Source organism: Nyctereutes procyonoides, unplaced genomic scaffold, assembly GCF_905146905.1.
Source record: "Nyctereutes procyonoides isolate TBG_1078 unplaced genomic scaffold, NYPRO_anot_genome, whole genome shotgun sequence".
Lineage (NCBI taxonomy): Eukaryota > Metazoa > Chordata > Mammalia > Carnivora > Canidae > Nyctereutes > Nyctereutes procyonoides.
In genome coordinates, this window is record NW_026575036.1 from 3,965,055 (window position 1) to 3,983,139 (window position 18,085).

The 18,085-nt window shown below is 37.8% G+C and overlaps 1 protein-coding gene across 9 annotated transcripts in view; it reads left to right on the plus strand.

Annotated features, from left to right (window-relative positions):
- The window catches only part of PLEKHA5 (pleckstrin homology domain containing A5), a 241,028-nt gene extending 224,438 nt beyond the window's left edge, over positions 1-16,590 (plus strand). For 7 of the 9 annotated variants that reach the window (XM_055318819.1, XM_055318807.1, XM_055318809.1 and 4 more), the window contains 6 exons: positions 3,187-3,396; positions 4,533-4,673; positions 5,101-5,225; positions 9,987-10,132; positions 13,414-13,519; positions 15,790-16,590. In XM_055318819.1, coding sequence (XP_055174794.1) covers positions 3,187-3,396; positions 4,533-4,673; positions 5,101-5,225; positions 9,987-10,132; positions 13,414-13,508 — 717 coding nt within the window. In that variant the 3' untranslated portion in view covers positions 13,509-13,519; positions 15,790-16,590. The remainder of the gene's footprint in view (positions 1-3,186; positions 3,397-4,532; positions 4,674-5,100; positions 5,226-9,986; positions 10,133-13,413; positions 13,520-15,789) is intronic. The other 2 variants (XM_055318808.1, XM_055318812.1) reach the window with 1 other exon arrangement.
- Positions 16,591-18,085: the final 1,495 nt, after the last annotated feature.

An 18,085-nucleotide genomic window follows, 5' to 3' on the forward strand; every position in this document is an offset into this window, starting at 1 on the left:
TTTTAAGAGAGCAAGAGAGCACAAGTGGTGGGAGGGGGAGGGCAAAAAGAGGAGGAGGAGCACACTCCTCTCTGAGCAGGAAGTCTGATGCAGAGCTTCATCCTAGGACCCAGGATCATGACCCGAGCCGAAGATAGATACCTAACAGACTGAGCCACCTAGGCACCCAAGAATTTTTACTTTTCATCTTTATAAACTCTCTACTTATTTGGTATGAGGCAATTTGATAATTTTAAGCTAGAAGAATGAAAAATACTACAAATGATAAGATTTATGGTTATTCTTGAAAGGTATTAAAATACAGCTACAAAGTATGTGTGTAAAACACCTGACAAGGGGATCCCTGGGTGGCGCAGCGGTTTGGCACCTGCCTTTCGCCTAGGGCGCGATCCTGGGGACCCAGGATCGAGTCCCACGTCGGGCTCCTGGTGCCTGGAGCCTGCTTCTCCCTCTGCCTGTGTCTCTGCCTCTCTCTCTCTCTCTCTCTCTCTCTCTGTGTGACTATCATTAAAAAAAAAACAAAAAAAAAAAACACCTGACAAGTTTATATACAAGAAATATTTTTTAATTAGTACAAAATTGTAAAGATCTAGGAAGATAATTACTATGGAATAAAAATTAATGAACAACTATATATCCATATTAACATTAGTGGTCATGGTTTTATAATAGCATGTTTTTTTCATAGTTAGGCTTTTTCTTTTAAAGATTGAAAGAAAAAAAAGATTGAAAGAGTAATTTTTTGGAAATTATAATATGAAAATAAATCAACAGAAAAGGGTTTTAAAAATGCGTGTTGAGGGGTACTCAGCTGGCTCCACTGAAAGAGCATATGACTCTTCGTCTCAAGGTTGTGAGTTCAAGCCCCATGTTGCTTGTAGAGATTACTTGAAAATAAAATCTTTAAGAATTTAAAATAAAATTTAAGATAAAAATGCATGTTGAGGGATGCCTGGCTGGTTCATTCAGTAGAACATGCAACTCTTGATCTTGTAGTCATGAGTTCAAGCCCCACATTGGGTATAGTAGAGCTTACATTAAAAAAAAGTTAAAATATGTGTTGAAATGAAAAAGAAACATATTTAGTAGATTTATATTCTATAACTATTTTTAGTACATAACTATCTTAAATAGTAGATATCTTCTATTTAAGAAATAGTATGGAAGTCTACAGTTCTAAAATATCGGTACAGGGAAGGCATTTATAACCAAACTCAATACCAGAATAAAATACTTGGAGCATAACAGACAAGTTCCTTAAGAGATGAGGAGTGAGGGGATCCCTGGGTGGCGCAGCGGTTTAGCGCCTGCCTTTGGCCCAGGGTGTGATCCTGGAGACCCGGGATCGAAACCCATGTCGGGCTCCCGGTGCATGGAGCCTGCTTCTCCCTCTGCCTGTGTCTCTGCCTCTCTCTCTCTCTCTCTCTCTCTCTCTCTCTCTCTCTCTCTATCATAAATAAATTAAAAAATTAAAAAAAAAAGAGATGAGGAGTGAATATAGACCAGTTATTTTTAAGAGTTTCTTTATGGAAAATATGTAAGTAATTCACAAATATATGATAATTTTTCAACCCCATAATAATTTTTAAAATGCTAACTAAAACTGCAAAGAGACCGTTTCCAGTTATCATTGGAGAAAAAAAATCTAAAAATTAACAATATCTGGCATTTAAAAACAATAGATCTTTAATAATATGACAACTTAGAAGAAGTTGCAGTGTGACATTTTGTATAAACGTAGAAAAGCCGGGAAGACTACATTTGTAGCTAAAAATAAAAGGTTAAATAAGAAACTTAATAAAATGCAAGACAAAAATAAAAGGAAAGGGATGCTATAGGAGCTAGTTACCTATCTGTAGCTAGAATTTACTTTTTTTTTATGATTTTTCGGTTTGTTTGGTATTTTGTTTTCCAAAGTGAACGTGTTTTATTGTACATATAATGGAGAATCATCATCACTTGTGCACATTAAGGCTTTTCATTTTTCCTCTTCCTTTTAGTTTTTACTTGAGCTTTTAAAGATATTATTCTATACAATTGAATATGGCTCTAGAGCTATAGCTCCTGCCCTACCGGCATTTTTCAGATTGCAAGAGAGAGAAAAGATCTTAGAGGGTTTGCCTGACACACTGCTTTGTCACAGAAATGCTTATCTCTGCCCTGGGTTCTTTTGAAAGCAAGCAACTTCACCAATGTCTCAGTCCCCACCAACTCAGACAAGAGACATAAAGAAGAAACCTATGGACTCTATGCCATAGATTCTACTATATGATTAATATTTAAATGTTCTAGTATATAAAATAAGCTAAATTTTACTTATGACTATTGAAGTTCTTATTTTGCATTTTATACCAATATTGTTTTATATCTTTAATAAGTAAAGAAGTGAGATTTGGTTATTTATGTGACAAATATTTTTAAACCCTTCAGTAAGTCATAAAAATGAGCCATAAACACATGTATATATATAGTTTTCAAATAAAACCATCTGATTTATGGAACATAGTATTTCTGTAGTTCTTTTATTGATCATAAACGAAGGATTTTTCTCTACAAGCCATCTCTCAGTAAATGTGTGACTTAAAACATTACATTTTCATTAAAATAAATCTCTGAGGTGCCTGGCTGGCTCAGTTAGTAGATCATGCTACTCTTGATCTCGGGGTTATAAGTTCAAGGCCCATGTTGGGTATAGAGATTACTTAAAGATAAAATCTGGGGGGGGGGGGAATTATAAAAAATAAATCTCATATATTTAGAAGCTGTGCCCCCCATTTTTCCTTAGTTTGAGTTTTATACAATTTCCTGTTTCAGTGACCATGTATCACCAATTACTAGTGAAGGATAAAACAGTTTGCCTTTCTGGTGTTAACAGACCTCCATTTTTGACTTTGAGAAAAAAAATAAATGCACTTTTTTTTTAACAATTTATTTTTTGTTTGTTTGTTTGTTTGTTTGTTTGTTTGACAGAGAGAGAGCAAAAGCAGGGTGAAGGGGAGGGAGGGAGAGATGTAGGGCTCGATCCCAGGACCCGCGGAGGTTATGACCTAAGCTGAAGGCAGACGCTTAACTGACTGAGCTACCCAAGCGCCCCAATAAATGCACTTTAGAACATTTTTTCTTCCAACATACTTTTCAGAAGTTATTCTGCATCTTTGTGTTCATATGTCTATTTTTAATTTAAAGGAAAGACCAAGAAGTGCAGTGGACCAGCTTTGTTTGGCTGAAAGTACCCGGCCTAGGATGACTGTGGAAGAGCAAATGGAAAGAATAAGGAGACATCAACAAGCATGCTTGAGGGAAAAGAAAAAAGGGTTAAATGTTATTGGTGCTTTAGACCAGTCACCCTTACAAAGCCCTTCAGGTTTAAGGGATAATCCATTCAGGACTACCCAGGTACATCAATTGCATTTAATCATTCTTCTGTGTAAATCTAGTATCGCTTGAATCAGGATCATGGAGTTACAAAATTGATGGGTTTTCAAATGTCTGCAGTGTGGATAGTTATTTTATATTATTTAATTCCCATAATAATAAGGTAGTAGAGTGGAAATAGCCTGAGTTAAAAAAATCAGAGCTATATTATTTGTTGGATGTCCTTGTACCAGTTGTGGACTTAATCTTCTCTACTGTAAGTTAGATGATGATACAGCCCATCCAATGTACTTCACAGAGTTACTAAGAAGATAAAAGTGCTTTCAGCAAATAGGAAATGCTACACAGGTTACCAAGATAGTCCCCAATTCCCCCTCCAATAAAATGTGTATTACTCTGTCCTAATTTAACTATGACCTAAATTATAGCAGGAGAGAGCTTCTAAGTCCTACTATTCATCACATTCCAACCTCAGCCTTGTGAAGTGATAACCATTCCATTTCTTATTATTTGTTTGTTACCCCAATTTATGAAGACAGGTTAACAGACTAGCAAGCCTTGCTCAGTAGCTTCTGCCTGGATTTTTCCCTATTAGTAAACATGTATCAAAGTGTTGCTCTGTCTTCCTAGAAATCCCTCTTCTATCTAATCAAGAGCTTGCAGGCATTGCTACTAAAGATTTAGCAGATTAGCAATTGAATAATTGCACATTCTACAAATTACAAAATGGAAAAATAAAAGAGATGAGAAAAAAAGTGTGGAATACTGAGATGATAGATAGATAGATAGATAGATAGATAGATAGATAGATAGATAGATGATAGATAGGTTTTTTTTCCTCTGTTGGTTTTAGAAGGAAACCTTGTAAGTGAAGATCAGCCTTTTTTCAAAATTAACGGGTACTATCTAAAAACTTTACATGGCTGGGATCCCTGGGTGGCTCAGTGGTTGAGCGGCTGCCTTCAACCCAGGGCATGATCCTGGAGTTCCGGTATCGAGTCCCACATCAGGCTCCCTGCATGGAGCCTGCTTCTCCTGCTGCCTATGCCTCTGCCTCTCTCTCTCTGTCGCTTATAAATAAATAAATAAAATATTTTGAGAAAAAAAACTTTACATGGCTTTATAGTATGAATCTCTGCTGTGTATTTTTTGGACAGCCTCGAAGAAGGGATGATAACATTAAGGAATTGGATACCGTCGTTAGAGAAAATGATGTAAAGCCGAACCACGAAACTCCTGCAGCAGAAATTGTTCGACTAAAAGAAGCTGAACCTCAAAATACAGATTTCAGCAAAGAGGTAGATTATCGTAGAACAGATATTCCAAAGGGGTAGTTTTTTGAATATTAGATCAAGTGGTAAGGCTGAAAATAATTATGTTTCATTTCATTGGAGAGACCATAAGTCTAAGTGAAATGATCAATTTTGTTTAACCTGAGAGACGTATTCAGCACATCAGAAAAATGGGTTAATTGAACAGTTAAAACATAATCAAGGTTAGAATAAATTACTGTTAACCTCAATTAAAGAATCTCATATCCCAGAACTGCTAGCTATTAGCAATATGCATTATCCCTCTAGGCAAATAATTCTTTATATCTAGTTGTGAAGAATGTTAATATTTCTCATATACTTGAATCTCAATATGTATTTCAGTTACTATTTGACAGGGTATCATTTAATGACGAACTTTTATTTTTTAATCATTTTTCTTCTTCTTCTATAGTTAAAAAAAACTGAGGACATTTTTTCCAAAGCACTCTTCAAATCTGAACCAAATGGAGTAAGTTCAGAAGAAATGATAGATAAAGAGGGAAACCAAGAGAAAATGCCCGAAGATGTTTCATGCAGGTAATAATAATTAGGGAAAGCAAAAAAGGAATCACTCCCAAAACTATATAACTACTTAATTATGGTGAACTCCTGATTCAAAAAGTCTTGGATTCCTGTCCCAACTTGGCTATTTAAGAGTTATTTAGGATCTTGAGCAATTTACATAACCTCCCTAAACTGCAGGTTCCTTACTTGTAAAAATGGGGATAATAGTACCTGTCTCACAAATGTGTTGCAATGATTAAGTAAGAAAGCACAGGTATTGCATTTAACACTTACTAGCACCTAGAAATTCAATAAAGACCTTTAAAAGAGTGGCAAAAGTTACATAAGCTGTAACATTGTCTCAGCATTGCCAGTATAATAGATCAGTAATGATAGACACTGATCAGAAATCCAAGGTATCTGATGTGTTCCAAAAGTTATAATGATTTGCTATTTATTTTTAAGCTATATTTCTTTTCTTTTTTTTTTTTGTATATATTTTTTATTGGAGTTCAATTTGCCAACATATAGTATAACACCCAGTGCTCATCCCATCAAGTACCCCACTCAGTGCCCATCACCCAGTCACCCCATCCCCCTGCCCACCTCCTCTTCCATTACCCCTTGTTCGTTTCCCAGAGTTAGGAGTCTCTCATGTTCTGTCTCCCTCACTGATATTTCCCACTCATTTTCTCTCCTTTCCCCTTTAATCCCTTTCACTGTTTTTTGTATTCCCCAAATGAATGAGACCATATAATGTTTGTCCTTCTCCGATTGACTTACTTCACTCAGCATAATACCCTCCAGTTCCATCCACGTCGAAGCAAATGGTGGGTATTTGTCATTTCTAATGGCTGAGTAATATTCCATTGTATACCTAGATCACATCTTCTTTATCCATTCATCTTTCGATGGGCACCGAGGCTCCTTCCACAGTTTGGCTATTGTGGACATTGCTGATATAAACATTGGCGTGCAGGTGTCCTGCCGTTTCACTGCATCTGTATCTTTGGGGTAAATCCCCACAGTGCAATGGCGCTAGGTCATAGGGCAGATCTATTTTTAACTCTGAGGAACCTCCACACAGTTTTCCAGAGTGGCTGTACCAGTTCACATTCCCACCAACAGTACAATAGGGCTCCCCTTTCTCCACATCCTCTCCAATATTTGTGGTTTCCTGCCTTGTTAATTTTCCCCATTCTTACTGGTGTGAGGTGGTATCTCATTGTGGTTTTGATTTGTATTTCCCTGATGGCAAGTGATGCGGAGCATTTTCTCATGTGCTTGCTGGCCATGTCTATGTCTTCCTCTGTGAGATTTTTGTTCATGTCTTTTGCCCATTTCATGATTGGATTGTTTGTTTCTTCATTGTTGAGTTTAATAAGTTCTTTATAGATCTTGGATACTAGCCCTTTATCTGATATGTCATTTGCAAATCTCTTCTCCCATTCTGTAGGTTGTCTTTGAGTTTTGTTAACTGCTTCTTTTGCTGTGCAGAAGCTTTTGATCTTGATGAAGTCCCAGTAGTTCATTTTTGCTTTTGTTTTCCCTTGCCTTCATAGATGTATCTTGCAAGAAGTTGCTGTGGCCAAATTCAAAAAGGGTGTTGCCTGTGTTCTCCTCTAGGATTTTGATGGATTCTTGTCTCACATTTAGATCTTTCATCCATTTTGAGTTTATCTTTGTGTATGGTGCAAGAGAGTGGTCTAGTTTCATTTTTCTGCATGTGGATGTCCAATTTTCCCAGTGCCACTTATTGAAGAGACTGTCCTTTTTGCAGTGGATAGTCTTTCCTGCTTTGTCAAATATTAGTTGACCATAGAGTTGAGGGTCCATTTCTGGGGTCTCTATTCTGTTCCATTGATCTATGTGTCTGTTTTTGTGCCAGTACCACACTGTTTGATGATCACTGCTTTGTAGTACAACCTGAAATCTGGCATTGTGATGCCCCCGGCTCTGGTTTTCTTTTTCAATATTCCCCTGGCTATTCAGGGTCTTCTCTGATTCCACACAAATCTTAAGATGATTTGTTCCAACTCTCTGAAGAAAGTCCATGGTATTTTGATAGGGATTGCATTAAATGTGTAAATTGCCCTTGGTAGCATTGACATTTTCACAATATTAATTCTTGCAATCCATGAGCATGGAATATTTTTCCATCTCTTTGTGTCTTCAGTTTCTTTCAGAAGTGTTCTGTAGTTTTTAGAGTATAGATCTTTAACCTCTTTGGTTAGGTTTATTCCTAGGTATCTTATGCTTTTAGGTGCAATTGTAAATGGGATTAACTCCTTAATTTCTCTTTCTTCAATCTCATTGTTAGTGTATAGAAATGCCACTGACTTCTGGGCATTGATTTTGTATCCTGCCACACTGCCGAATTGCTATGTGAGTTCTAGCAATCTTGGGGTGGAGTCCTTTGGGTTTTCTATGTACAGTATCATGTCATCTGCAAAGAGGGAGAGTTTGACTTCTTCTTTGCCAATTTGAATGCCTTTTATTTCTTTTTGTTGCCTGATTGCTGAGGCTAGGACTTCTAGTACTATGTTGAATAGCAGTGGTGAGAGTGGACATCCCTGTCGTGTTCCTGATTTTAGGGGAAAGGCTCCCAGTGTTTCCCCATTGAGAATGATGTTTGCTGTGGGCTTTTAATAGATGGCTTTTAAGATGCTGAGGAATGTTCCCTCTATCCCTACGCTCTGAAGAGTTTTGATCAGGAATGGATGCTGTATTTTGTCAAATGCTTTCTCTGCATCTATTGAGAGGATCCTATGGTTCTTGGTTTTTCTCTTGCTGATAAGATGAATCACATTGATTGTTTTACGAGTGTTGAACCAGCCTTGCGTCCCGGGGATAAATCCTACTTGGTCATGGTGAATCATCTTCTTAATGTACTGTTGGATCCTATTGGCTAGTATCTTGTAGAGAATTTTTTGCATCCTTGTTCATCAGGGATATTGGTCTATAATTCTCCTTTTTGGTGGGGTCTGTGTCTGCTTTTGGAATTAGGGTGATGCTGGCCTCATAGAACAAGTTTGGAAGTATTCCATCCCTTTCTATCTTTTGGAACAGCTTTAGTAGAATAGGTATTGTTTCTTCTTTATAGCTGTATTTCTTTTTTTTTTTTTTAAGATTTTATTTATTTATGCCTGAGAGACATAGAGAGAGAAAGAGAGGCAGAGACACAGGCAGAGGGAGAAGCAGGCTCCATGCAGGGAGCCTGACATGGGACTCGATCCTGGATCTCCAGGATCAGGCCCTGAGCTGAAGGCAGCGCTAAACTGCCGAGCCACCGGGGCTGCCCTATAGCTGTATTTCTTGACTGGCCTTCTTATGTGTATATCCTCAATCTCACGCTTCATTAGAAAAATCACCAGAGCTGGAAAAGAGAAATGCTATGATTTTATGTTACTTAGAATGCCTTTATTTCGTCAATGAATAGCAAGATTGAATTTGAAAAACTTTTGGCAATAGCTGATAAGAAAAAAAAAAACCTGCTGTTTTGTTAACAGCCATAGATTAGAACACATCTAGTATATTAAAAATCTATGAGTTTAATGATCCAACAACTGCAAAAAACAATTTGTTGGCCATTTTGGACAATGCTAATGGAATTGAATAATATTGCTCAATGGCTGGAAAAGCTGTTAGCTGAAAATCTGTCAGGGAACTTTTTGAATGGTTCAAGAAACCCTTGAACTAGGCAGCTCGAGTGGCTCAGTGGTTTAGCACCGCCTTCAGCCCAGGGCGTGATCCTGAAAACCCGGGATTGAGTCCCGCATCGGGCTCCCTGCATGGAGCCTGCTTCTCCCTCTGCCTGTGTCTCTGCCTCTCTCTCTCTGTATCTCTCATAAATAAATAAATAAAATCTTTAGAAAAAAAAAAAAAGAAAGAAACCGTTGAACTCACTGATCTTTTTTAACATAACGAAAAGAAACAACCTGTTAATGCAGTAGTGCATGAACCCCACTTGATATTATCTGCCCCTTTCCCCACAAAACCTATATCCAATCAAGCCTCAAAGTCCTATCATTTTTATTAAAAATAAGAGCAATATAATCATCAAAATACAGAATGTGGTAAACTATGTAGGATGGGTAAAACATAGTGTTAAAAAATAAAGGGGAAGTGGGTGGGGGGTGGGGATGACTGGGTGACGGGCACTGAAGTGGGCAATTGATGGGATGAGCATTGGGTGTTATTCTATATGTTGGCAAATTGAACACCAATTAAAAATAAATTTATAAAATAAAAGAATAAAAAATAAAAAGGATGTGTTGTGTGGGATAGGGTATTTTGGATTAAAGTTAACTTTAAGAGACTTGTCAGTCAAATACAATACATAATACATCGACTTTGGATCTTCTTGAAACTTGTAATTCTAAAATGATATAATGAGCCAATCAAGAAAATCTGAGCACTGACTGGATATTTGATGACATTAAGATATTATAAGTACAAACTGAAGTTTTTACAGATTGAATGTTATGTCTGAAATCTGCTTTAAAATAGAATGGAAAGTAGGAGACTGGGAGTTTAAATGAAACAAAATTGCTACAACGTTGATCGCCTGAGTGTACAGGTTTCATGTATGATTTGCTCTAATTTTTTTGTGTTTAAAAACTTCTTTGGGGGGAGGAGAAGAAAAGAGATTAATTAAAAACAAAATGTTAGCAGTTACTAAATATAGATGGTGGCATTTTTGTGTATGGTAAATTTTCGTAATGATAAATTGGAAGAAAAAAATTATTGTATTCTGTAATAACAAGTTTTAAAACATCAATCTATTTTCATTAGCCCACAGGATGAGACACAGATCATAAATCATAAAGCAGAAAGCCACCCTGAAGAAAATATAAAGGACAGTATTCATGAGCAGGAAGAAACGATTGTTCCTTATGAACAAACTCCTGAAGCTTCTAGAGAAAGTCAAACAATGGCAGGTAGATATTTCACATTTCATACTTTTCTCAGTGGAGTGTCCTCTGAACTTCTGCATTTATAGTTTGCCTTCCCACATGCACCTTCAGGAAGATTGCCACTGCCCCCATCTGGAAAGGGGGGGCATCTATCTTGATCCACCACATCTCTCCCGACTCGGGGGTGACTTCTTTCTCTCTCTCTTTTTCGTCTGAACCTTAACACATATACCATAAATTTTTTCTAATAAAATATTCCAGAACTTGGAAAATGCACCTGTTTCCCTGAGGCTGGATTCTCAGTCTTCACAAACCTACCACCTGGGAACTATAGAAGATTTAATACCTAAACTAAGTAGAATGGGTTTGTTTACTGTAGCCCCTGGTATAATCCACATCTGGGTTTTTCTTTGATAGAAGATCATGATCCGGGGCATGATCGGGTGGCTCAGTGATTGAGCATTTGCCTTCAACTCAGGGCTTGATCCTGGAGTTCCAAGATGGAGTCCCACATCAGGCTCTCTGCATGGAGCCTGCTTCTCCCCACTCTGCCTATGTCTCTGCCTCTTTCTCTAGGTTGTGAATAAATAAATAAAATATTTTTTTAAAAAAATTAATTTAAAAAAAAAGAAGATCATGATCTATAGTGTGTCAAAAGATAGGGGCTCCTGGGTGGCTTGGTCAGTTAAGCATCTGACTCTTGAGTCTGACTCAGGTCATTGATCTTAGGGTTGTGAGATGGAGCCTCATGTTGGGCTCTATGCTGAGCGTGAAGTCTGCTTAAGATTCTTCCCCTCTCTCTGCTCCCCCATCTCTCACTCTCTAAAAAATTTTAATTAAAAATAATATTAAAAATGTCTGTGCTAGGGATCCCTGGGTGGCGCAGTGGTTTGGCGCCTGCCTTTGGCTCAGGGCACGATCCTGGAGACTCAGGATCGAATCCCACGTCGGGCTCCCAGTGCATGGAACCTGCTTCTCCCTCTCCCTGTGTCTCTGCCTCCCTCTCTCTCTGTGTGTGTTACTATCGTAAATAAAAAAAAATAAAATAAAATAAAAAATAATTTTAAAAAATGTCTATGCTACTTTCTTTTTTGTTTTTCAAATATTTTATTTATTTATTTGAGAGAGAGAGAAGCCACAAGCAGGGGAAGCAGCATGGAGAGGGAGAAGCAGGCTCCCCACTGAGCACTGAGGCCTTTGTAAGGCTTGATCCCAGGACCCCGGGATCTGAAAGCCAGATGCTTTCATGACCTGAAAGCAGATGCCTCACCAACTGAGCCATCCAGGCACTCCTCCTGTTTGTTTTGTTTTGTTCATTTGTTTGTTTTTGGAATCTTCACAGATTTAATTTTCTCTTTTTCTTTATGATATTTGGCAAGGGGTGGGGATGAGGGGGATCATACCACTAGTCATACCACTAGTTAATAATAATACTTATTATTAACATTGGTTTTCATAGTCCATAAGCAAAAAACCATTAATAATCCACCCTCCTGGGGCACCTGGGTGACTCAGTGGGTTAAGGGTCTGCCTTCAACCAAGATCATGATCCAAGGTCCTGGGGTCAAGCTCCCTGCTCAGGAGGGATCTGTTTCTCTCTCCCTCTAACCCTCCCCTTCCTCGTGTGTGTGCACACACTCCTTCTCTCAAATAAATAAAATCTTTACAAAAATAGTCCTCCCTCCTTTCATCCTCCTCTCCATCATTTTATAGAAGGGCAAATACAATGCAATTCAATTATCTGAGACTGTTTTTCTTAGGAAGAACACAGGATTCCAGCAGAGCATTTTCTAGATCTTATACACACCTAGCATGCAAATCTATGTGATTAGTCATGTTTCCTTGTGACATATTAAGCACTGTCTTTTCTTTTGCCTCTATCATTTATAAGGCATCATGCACAGGAATTCTTACCTTTTTTTTAATTGTCACTGACCACTTTCTGTTTCTGTTTTGGCATGTCTGCATAAAGTGTGTGGGTATATTAAAATCACAACATTTAGGGTCACCTGGGCAGCTTGGCGGTTGGGCACCCACCTTCAGCCCAGGGCGTGATCCTGGAGACCCAGAATTGAGTCCCACATTGGGCTCCCTGCATGGAGCCTGCCTATGTCTCTGCCTCTCTCATGAATAAATAAATAAAATCTTTAAAATAATAATAATAGGGATCCCTGGGTGGCGCAGCGGTTTAGCGCCTGCCTTTGGCCCAGGGCGCGATCCTGGAGACCCGGGATCGAATCCCACGTCGGGCTCCCGGTGCATGGAGCCTGCTTCTTCCTCTGCCTGTGTCTCTGCCTCTCTCTCTCTCTCACTGTGTGCCTATCATAAATAAATTTAAAAAAAATACTGTAAAAAAAATAAAATAATAATAAAATCACAACATTTAAACTGTTGATTTTATTTATTTATTTTAAGATTTTATTTATTTATTCATGAGAGAGACAGAGACACAGACAGAGGGAGAAGCAAGCTCCATACAGGGAGCCCTGTGCAGGACTCAACCCCTGAACTCAGGATCACCTAGCTAAAGGCAGATGCTCAACCACTAAGCCACCCAGGGATCCCTGTTGATGGTATTTAGCTGCATGGAACTAGAAAGGCTTTTAAAAGTAAGACCTAGGAGTGCCTGTTGGCTCAGTCGGTAGAGCATTCTTGCGCTTGGGGTTGTGAGTTCAAGCCCCATGTTGGTCAGAGCTTACTTTAAAAAAAAATTTTTTTTTAATAAGTAAATAAAAATGAGATCCAACGGGAGTGATTTGTAGATAGACACCTAAAAATTAACCTCAACGGCAAAAATAAAAAATAAAAATAAAAAATAGTGGGGCAGCCTGGGTGGCTCAGCGGTTTAGCGCCGCCTTTGGCCCAAGGTGTGATCCTGGAGACCCAGGATCGAGTCCCACGTCAGGCTCCCTGCATGGAGCCTGCTTCTCCCTCTGCCTTTGTCTCTGCCTCTCTCTGTCTCTGTGTCTCACATGAATAAATAAAATCTTAAAAAAAATGGTGAAGAATTTTCCAATTGTGTTGAGGTATAATTGACATATAACGTACGCAATGTTTAAGCTCATGGTATCCGAAGAAGAATTTTTTAACAGTCTTCAAGAGACATTTCATGCTAAATAATCAGTTGTCAATTTAGAAAATAACAGAACCCAGATACAACTATTAAATCCTTAAAAAAGAAAAAAAAAACTATTAAATCCTTCCTGAAATATGTTCCTATTTTATGGGATCACAGCATCAGGATTTCCTTCTCCAGATGTGTCCTAAAGATTTTTATCTTCTCACATTCTCTTGGTGTGTTTTAGTGAAAAGTCTGTCCCCATCTCCTGAGTCCTCGGCATCACCAGTTCCAGCCACTCAGCCGCAGCTCACAGAAGGATCCCATTTCATGTGTGTGTAGTCTCAGAAAAAGTACGTCAGTTCCCTTTGCATTTGTGCTTTAACTTTAGAGTTTTTGACTTGATTTTTATTCATGTGTTGGTTTGGTGAACAAAAACTGAGATTAATTGTCGACTGTACATTAGGAATCGTTGGCAGAGCAAGAAGGCTGTGTATTTGAGCCATGGGCAATAACTCAGATCTCCAGCATTAGCCCTTGCAGTGATTTGCTATGTGACAGCATTTTAGAGAAAATGCTCTTATTTTAGAGAAAATGTCTCTTATTTCATCATCTGTAAAAACAACAAAACTAAGAGGGTATGGCCTTTGCCAAGACAAGCCTCACGGTGTTTTGCAGCTGTGCTCCCACTTAGCATTCCTTTCCATAGTCGGATCTGAGAATTCTGTTGAAGCTATTACATGTTGATCAAGTAATGTCTTTTACAGTTCGTGCAACGTATCTACCGCATTGGGAGTTTAATTATTTTAAAGGACAAAGGAGTGTTTGTGGTACAGCCAACTACATGGAATATTAAATTGTTGAGATCTATCAGAATTATTTCTAAATAACTAAATTTTTTTTTAAGTAAAGGAGGTCACTACTAAAAAAAGCTGTGGGTGGGGGAATGGGGAATGAGGAAACCTTGCTTGAACACTGTTCCTTCAACCAAAGTTTAAGAACTGAGAATAATCTCCTAAAATCTTACTTTTAACAATTTTATAGACAGTTGCTAAGTTTTATTTGCCTTTTTCTACTTGTAGATATATACTTTTTTTAAACTCTTTTTTTAACTGTGAGATAGAGCTATTTATGCCTTTTTCTGCATTGTTTCTCTTACCATCTACCAGATACAGTAATATTGTGTACTTTAGAGTTACCACCAGTTTCTTTTAAACTATTATAAACAGTGAAAACACATAGAGATACTACAAACATTATTGCTAACATATTCTTTGACTTTTAGATTCTCAAAATAGTACAAATACTTAGTATCCAGTAATGCTTATATTCTTAAATCTTCTTCCATTCATACCTTTTTTGTAGCAACTATAACCTGTGTCCTTTTGTTCGCCCTGAAGCATTTATGTCTGTCTTGTCATATTTGTAACTTTTATTTGAGATTATGTCTACATAGCGGGACGGGACGCCTGAGTGGCTCAGTGGCTGACCATCTGCCTTTGGCTCAGGGCATGATCCTGGAGTTCCCAGGATTGAGTCCTGCATTGGGCTCCTTGCATGGCGCCTGCTTCTCCTCCCTCTGCCTGTGTCTCTGCCTCTCTTTCTGTGTCTTTCATGAATAAATAAATAAAATCTTTTAAAAAGATAGAGATATCATGTCTACATAGAGCCTGGAAGAGGCTCTGTTGTCAGCTGGTGTTTATGCAGGATTGACATCCTTTCTGAAGTTATAAACCACCGGTTTATTATAGTCTACCTATGTCTTGCCTCTGTCACTCATGCATTTAAACTTTTAACTTACTGTGGTTTGAAGTGACAGTTGCCACTAGTGACAGAATAATACCAGCATAGTATTTAATTCATACTTATTTAATTCCTCTTGTGCAAAGAATTGGTAGATGGCCTCTTCCTATCTTAGTGGAGCAGTATATATTAAAATCTAGTCTCATTATCTTTTGGCTCAAAAACAGGTTACAATTCTTTGTACACAGACCAATGATAATAAAGAATGTTGTTTGACAATAAAGAGTATTTACAGTTAAAACCCAAGTACATTTAAAGGTTCCTTAAATTGTTATTATTGGATTTTGTTTCGTTTTACTTTCACTCAGAGTCAATGGCATTATATACTAGAATGGTGTCCGGTTATTACCGGGTATTTTTTAGTCTCCTGGCATGCAGCCACCATGAATAACTAGTGGCACTCAACCCGTTATTATTTTTATGTCTTCTCACTCTGTGTATGTTATCTTGATGACTTAGTAGTTTTGGCAGAACTTTGGAAAGATTCATAACTGATGCTGCTGTGTAGGCGGCTTAGTATATTATTACATATTTTAGCAAAATTATGCAAATCTTCACTCATTTTGTTGATCTTTTGGATTAAGCCACAAATTCGGCTACCTTTTTTTAATTCTGAATTATTTAATTGCATTTTTTGCTTTGTGAATTAAACCTGTGAAATGACAAGAAATTATCCTTCCGTTATATTATGTCTTAGGATTTTCGTGACTATGCTTGTCAGTTCTGTTGTTATAGAAGGACACCCTCAGTTACTTTAGGAAATGGCTACTCATTAACTTTTCAGGTGTCAAAAGTAATTTTCCCTGTCTTTATTTTTCAGCTATACTAACTTCTGTTGAAACCATTCAAAGCTAAGGACATGGACCTTCAGCAATGTGAGAAGATATTGTACAGTATATTTTAAATCTATGAAATTCATAGTTCTGATGCTTTTGGCCACAGAGCATCATTTTATCACTTCTGGAAAATGTTTATTCCAAATAGCTTTAATGGCTCATATGTACACTCCGTAATCTCAAGGTTGTTCTGACACCAGCTTGCTGCTATGATTTCAGAGCACATAAGTAAAGGTGCTTTTTTAATGTGCGGTCTACAGCCAGAGCTTACTTAGTTGCTGATTTCTAGATTTTGATGTTTCTAAAGTTTAGGTGGATTTATATTTCTTTTTGCTTTTTCAGTACATAAATTTAGTTATTTCCAATGAAGCTTGTTTTCCTTTTTTTTTTCTTCCCATTTTGGCTACTGCAATGCTTTGTTTCACACTTGATTTGTAAAAATTTTATATATATATTTAAGATGTGCCATTTTATTATTGCTAAGTGAAGTATGTCCTGTTTTCTGCTATAATTATTTCTCAGTCAGATTGCAATGTCAGCAGTTACTGCCACACTCTTGTCAGCTTAAACACAAATGTTACCGCTTACTTTTTCTTAAAAATACAACTTAAAATGTAGGTATTTTGAAGTACTGGGCTTATACTTCAATTGGGATAGTTGTGTACAGCAATAAGCAGGTTTTCAAATCCAGTACTTAGTTTGTGTACAAATGTAATTATGTTCATTGTGTATATATTATACAATGAGCACATGTAAGTATTAAAGGCTACTTACTCTTGTTTAAATGCAAATGTTCATATCTCATTTCTTTTTTATCATGTTAAATAAATGTTGATGTTCTTAAATCACTTGTGTTACAATGTTTGCTCTTCCCATCTAAATGGAAAGTCTGGGATCCCTGGGTGGCGCAGCGGTTTAGCGCCTGCCTTTGGCCCAGGGCGCGATCCTGGAGACCCGGGATCGAGTCCCACGTCGGGCTCCCGGTGCATGGAGCCTGCTTCTCCCTCTGCCTGTGTCTCTGCCCCTCTCTCTCATTCTGTGTGACTATCATAAATAAATAAAAAATAAATAAACATTGTTTAAAAAATAAATAAATAAAATAAAATGGAAAGTCTGTGGGGTACCTGGCTGGCTCAGTGGGTAGAACATATAACTCTTGATCTCAGAGTTGTGAGTTGTGAGTTCGAGCCCCACACTGGGTGTAGAGATTACTTGAGAAAAATAAATCTTCAGATACATTAATTAAATTAAATAGAAAGTCTAAGACATAAGGAATTTCTCAACAAAACAATAGTCTGTTAATCTTTCCACTATAGACAACACCATGAAAAGACTTTTTCTGCCATCCAGCCCGACTCTCCCATGTGAGAGCTCAAGAAACATGAGGCCTGGGAAGATAAATTGACTGGGCCACAATCCCATTATGTTTAATGACAAAATTTGGACTGGAATATAGTTTGTTCCACTTTTCCTCTGAGGAAAAACTCAACACCACCGGGCAGGTTTAGTTGTGTGAAGTCTCCTTGCACTTATTTCTATTTGTTTCTGTGTTGTGGAAACTAGCTGCAAACATCTGCTGTCTCTGCTCAGTGGATTGGGCTTGAAGGAGGGGTGTGTGGAGCAGAGGGTTATTTCTCTGACATGGGGAACTAGAAACCGTTTCATCATCAGAAGTAGGACCCTCAGAGATCATTTTCTCTTACAATACATTCTTTGCAGATGTTCACGCTCTTCAGAATCAATTACATTTCTTCCCGCTATAACCTTTTGTTCGTGCTATATATTGTTCCCAGAGTACAAGGAAATTTGATGCTTTTGGATTCCTATATGAAATGGCTGAAACTAAATTGGCACTGGTCAGTCTTTTTTTTTTTCTTTTCCCATGCTATAGTAAAGAGGATTTAAATTTAATTCAAAATGCAGATGTATAAAAATTCGTCTGCTCCAAGCAGAAACACACAAAATGAAATGCAAATAGATACAGTCTATATTGTAGGAGGGGAAGGAGAAGAGAAGTTAAGATGGAAGCAGAGTGTTTAACTCTCTGTATCCATGTAAACATGTTTACACATATTGCCTTTGTTTTATTTTTTTTTTTTAAGATTTTATTTATTCATGAGAGACACAGAGAGAGAGGCAGAGACACAGGCAGAGGGAGAAGCAGGCTCCATGCAGGGAGCCTGATGTGGGACTCAATCCTGGAACTCCAGGATCACACCCTGGGCCGAAGGCAGGCACTAAACCACTGAGCCACCCAGAGATCCCCACACATACTGCCTT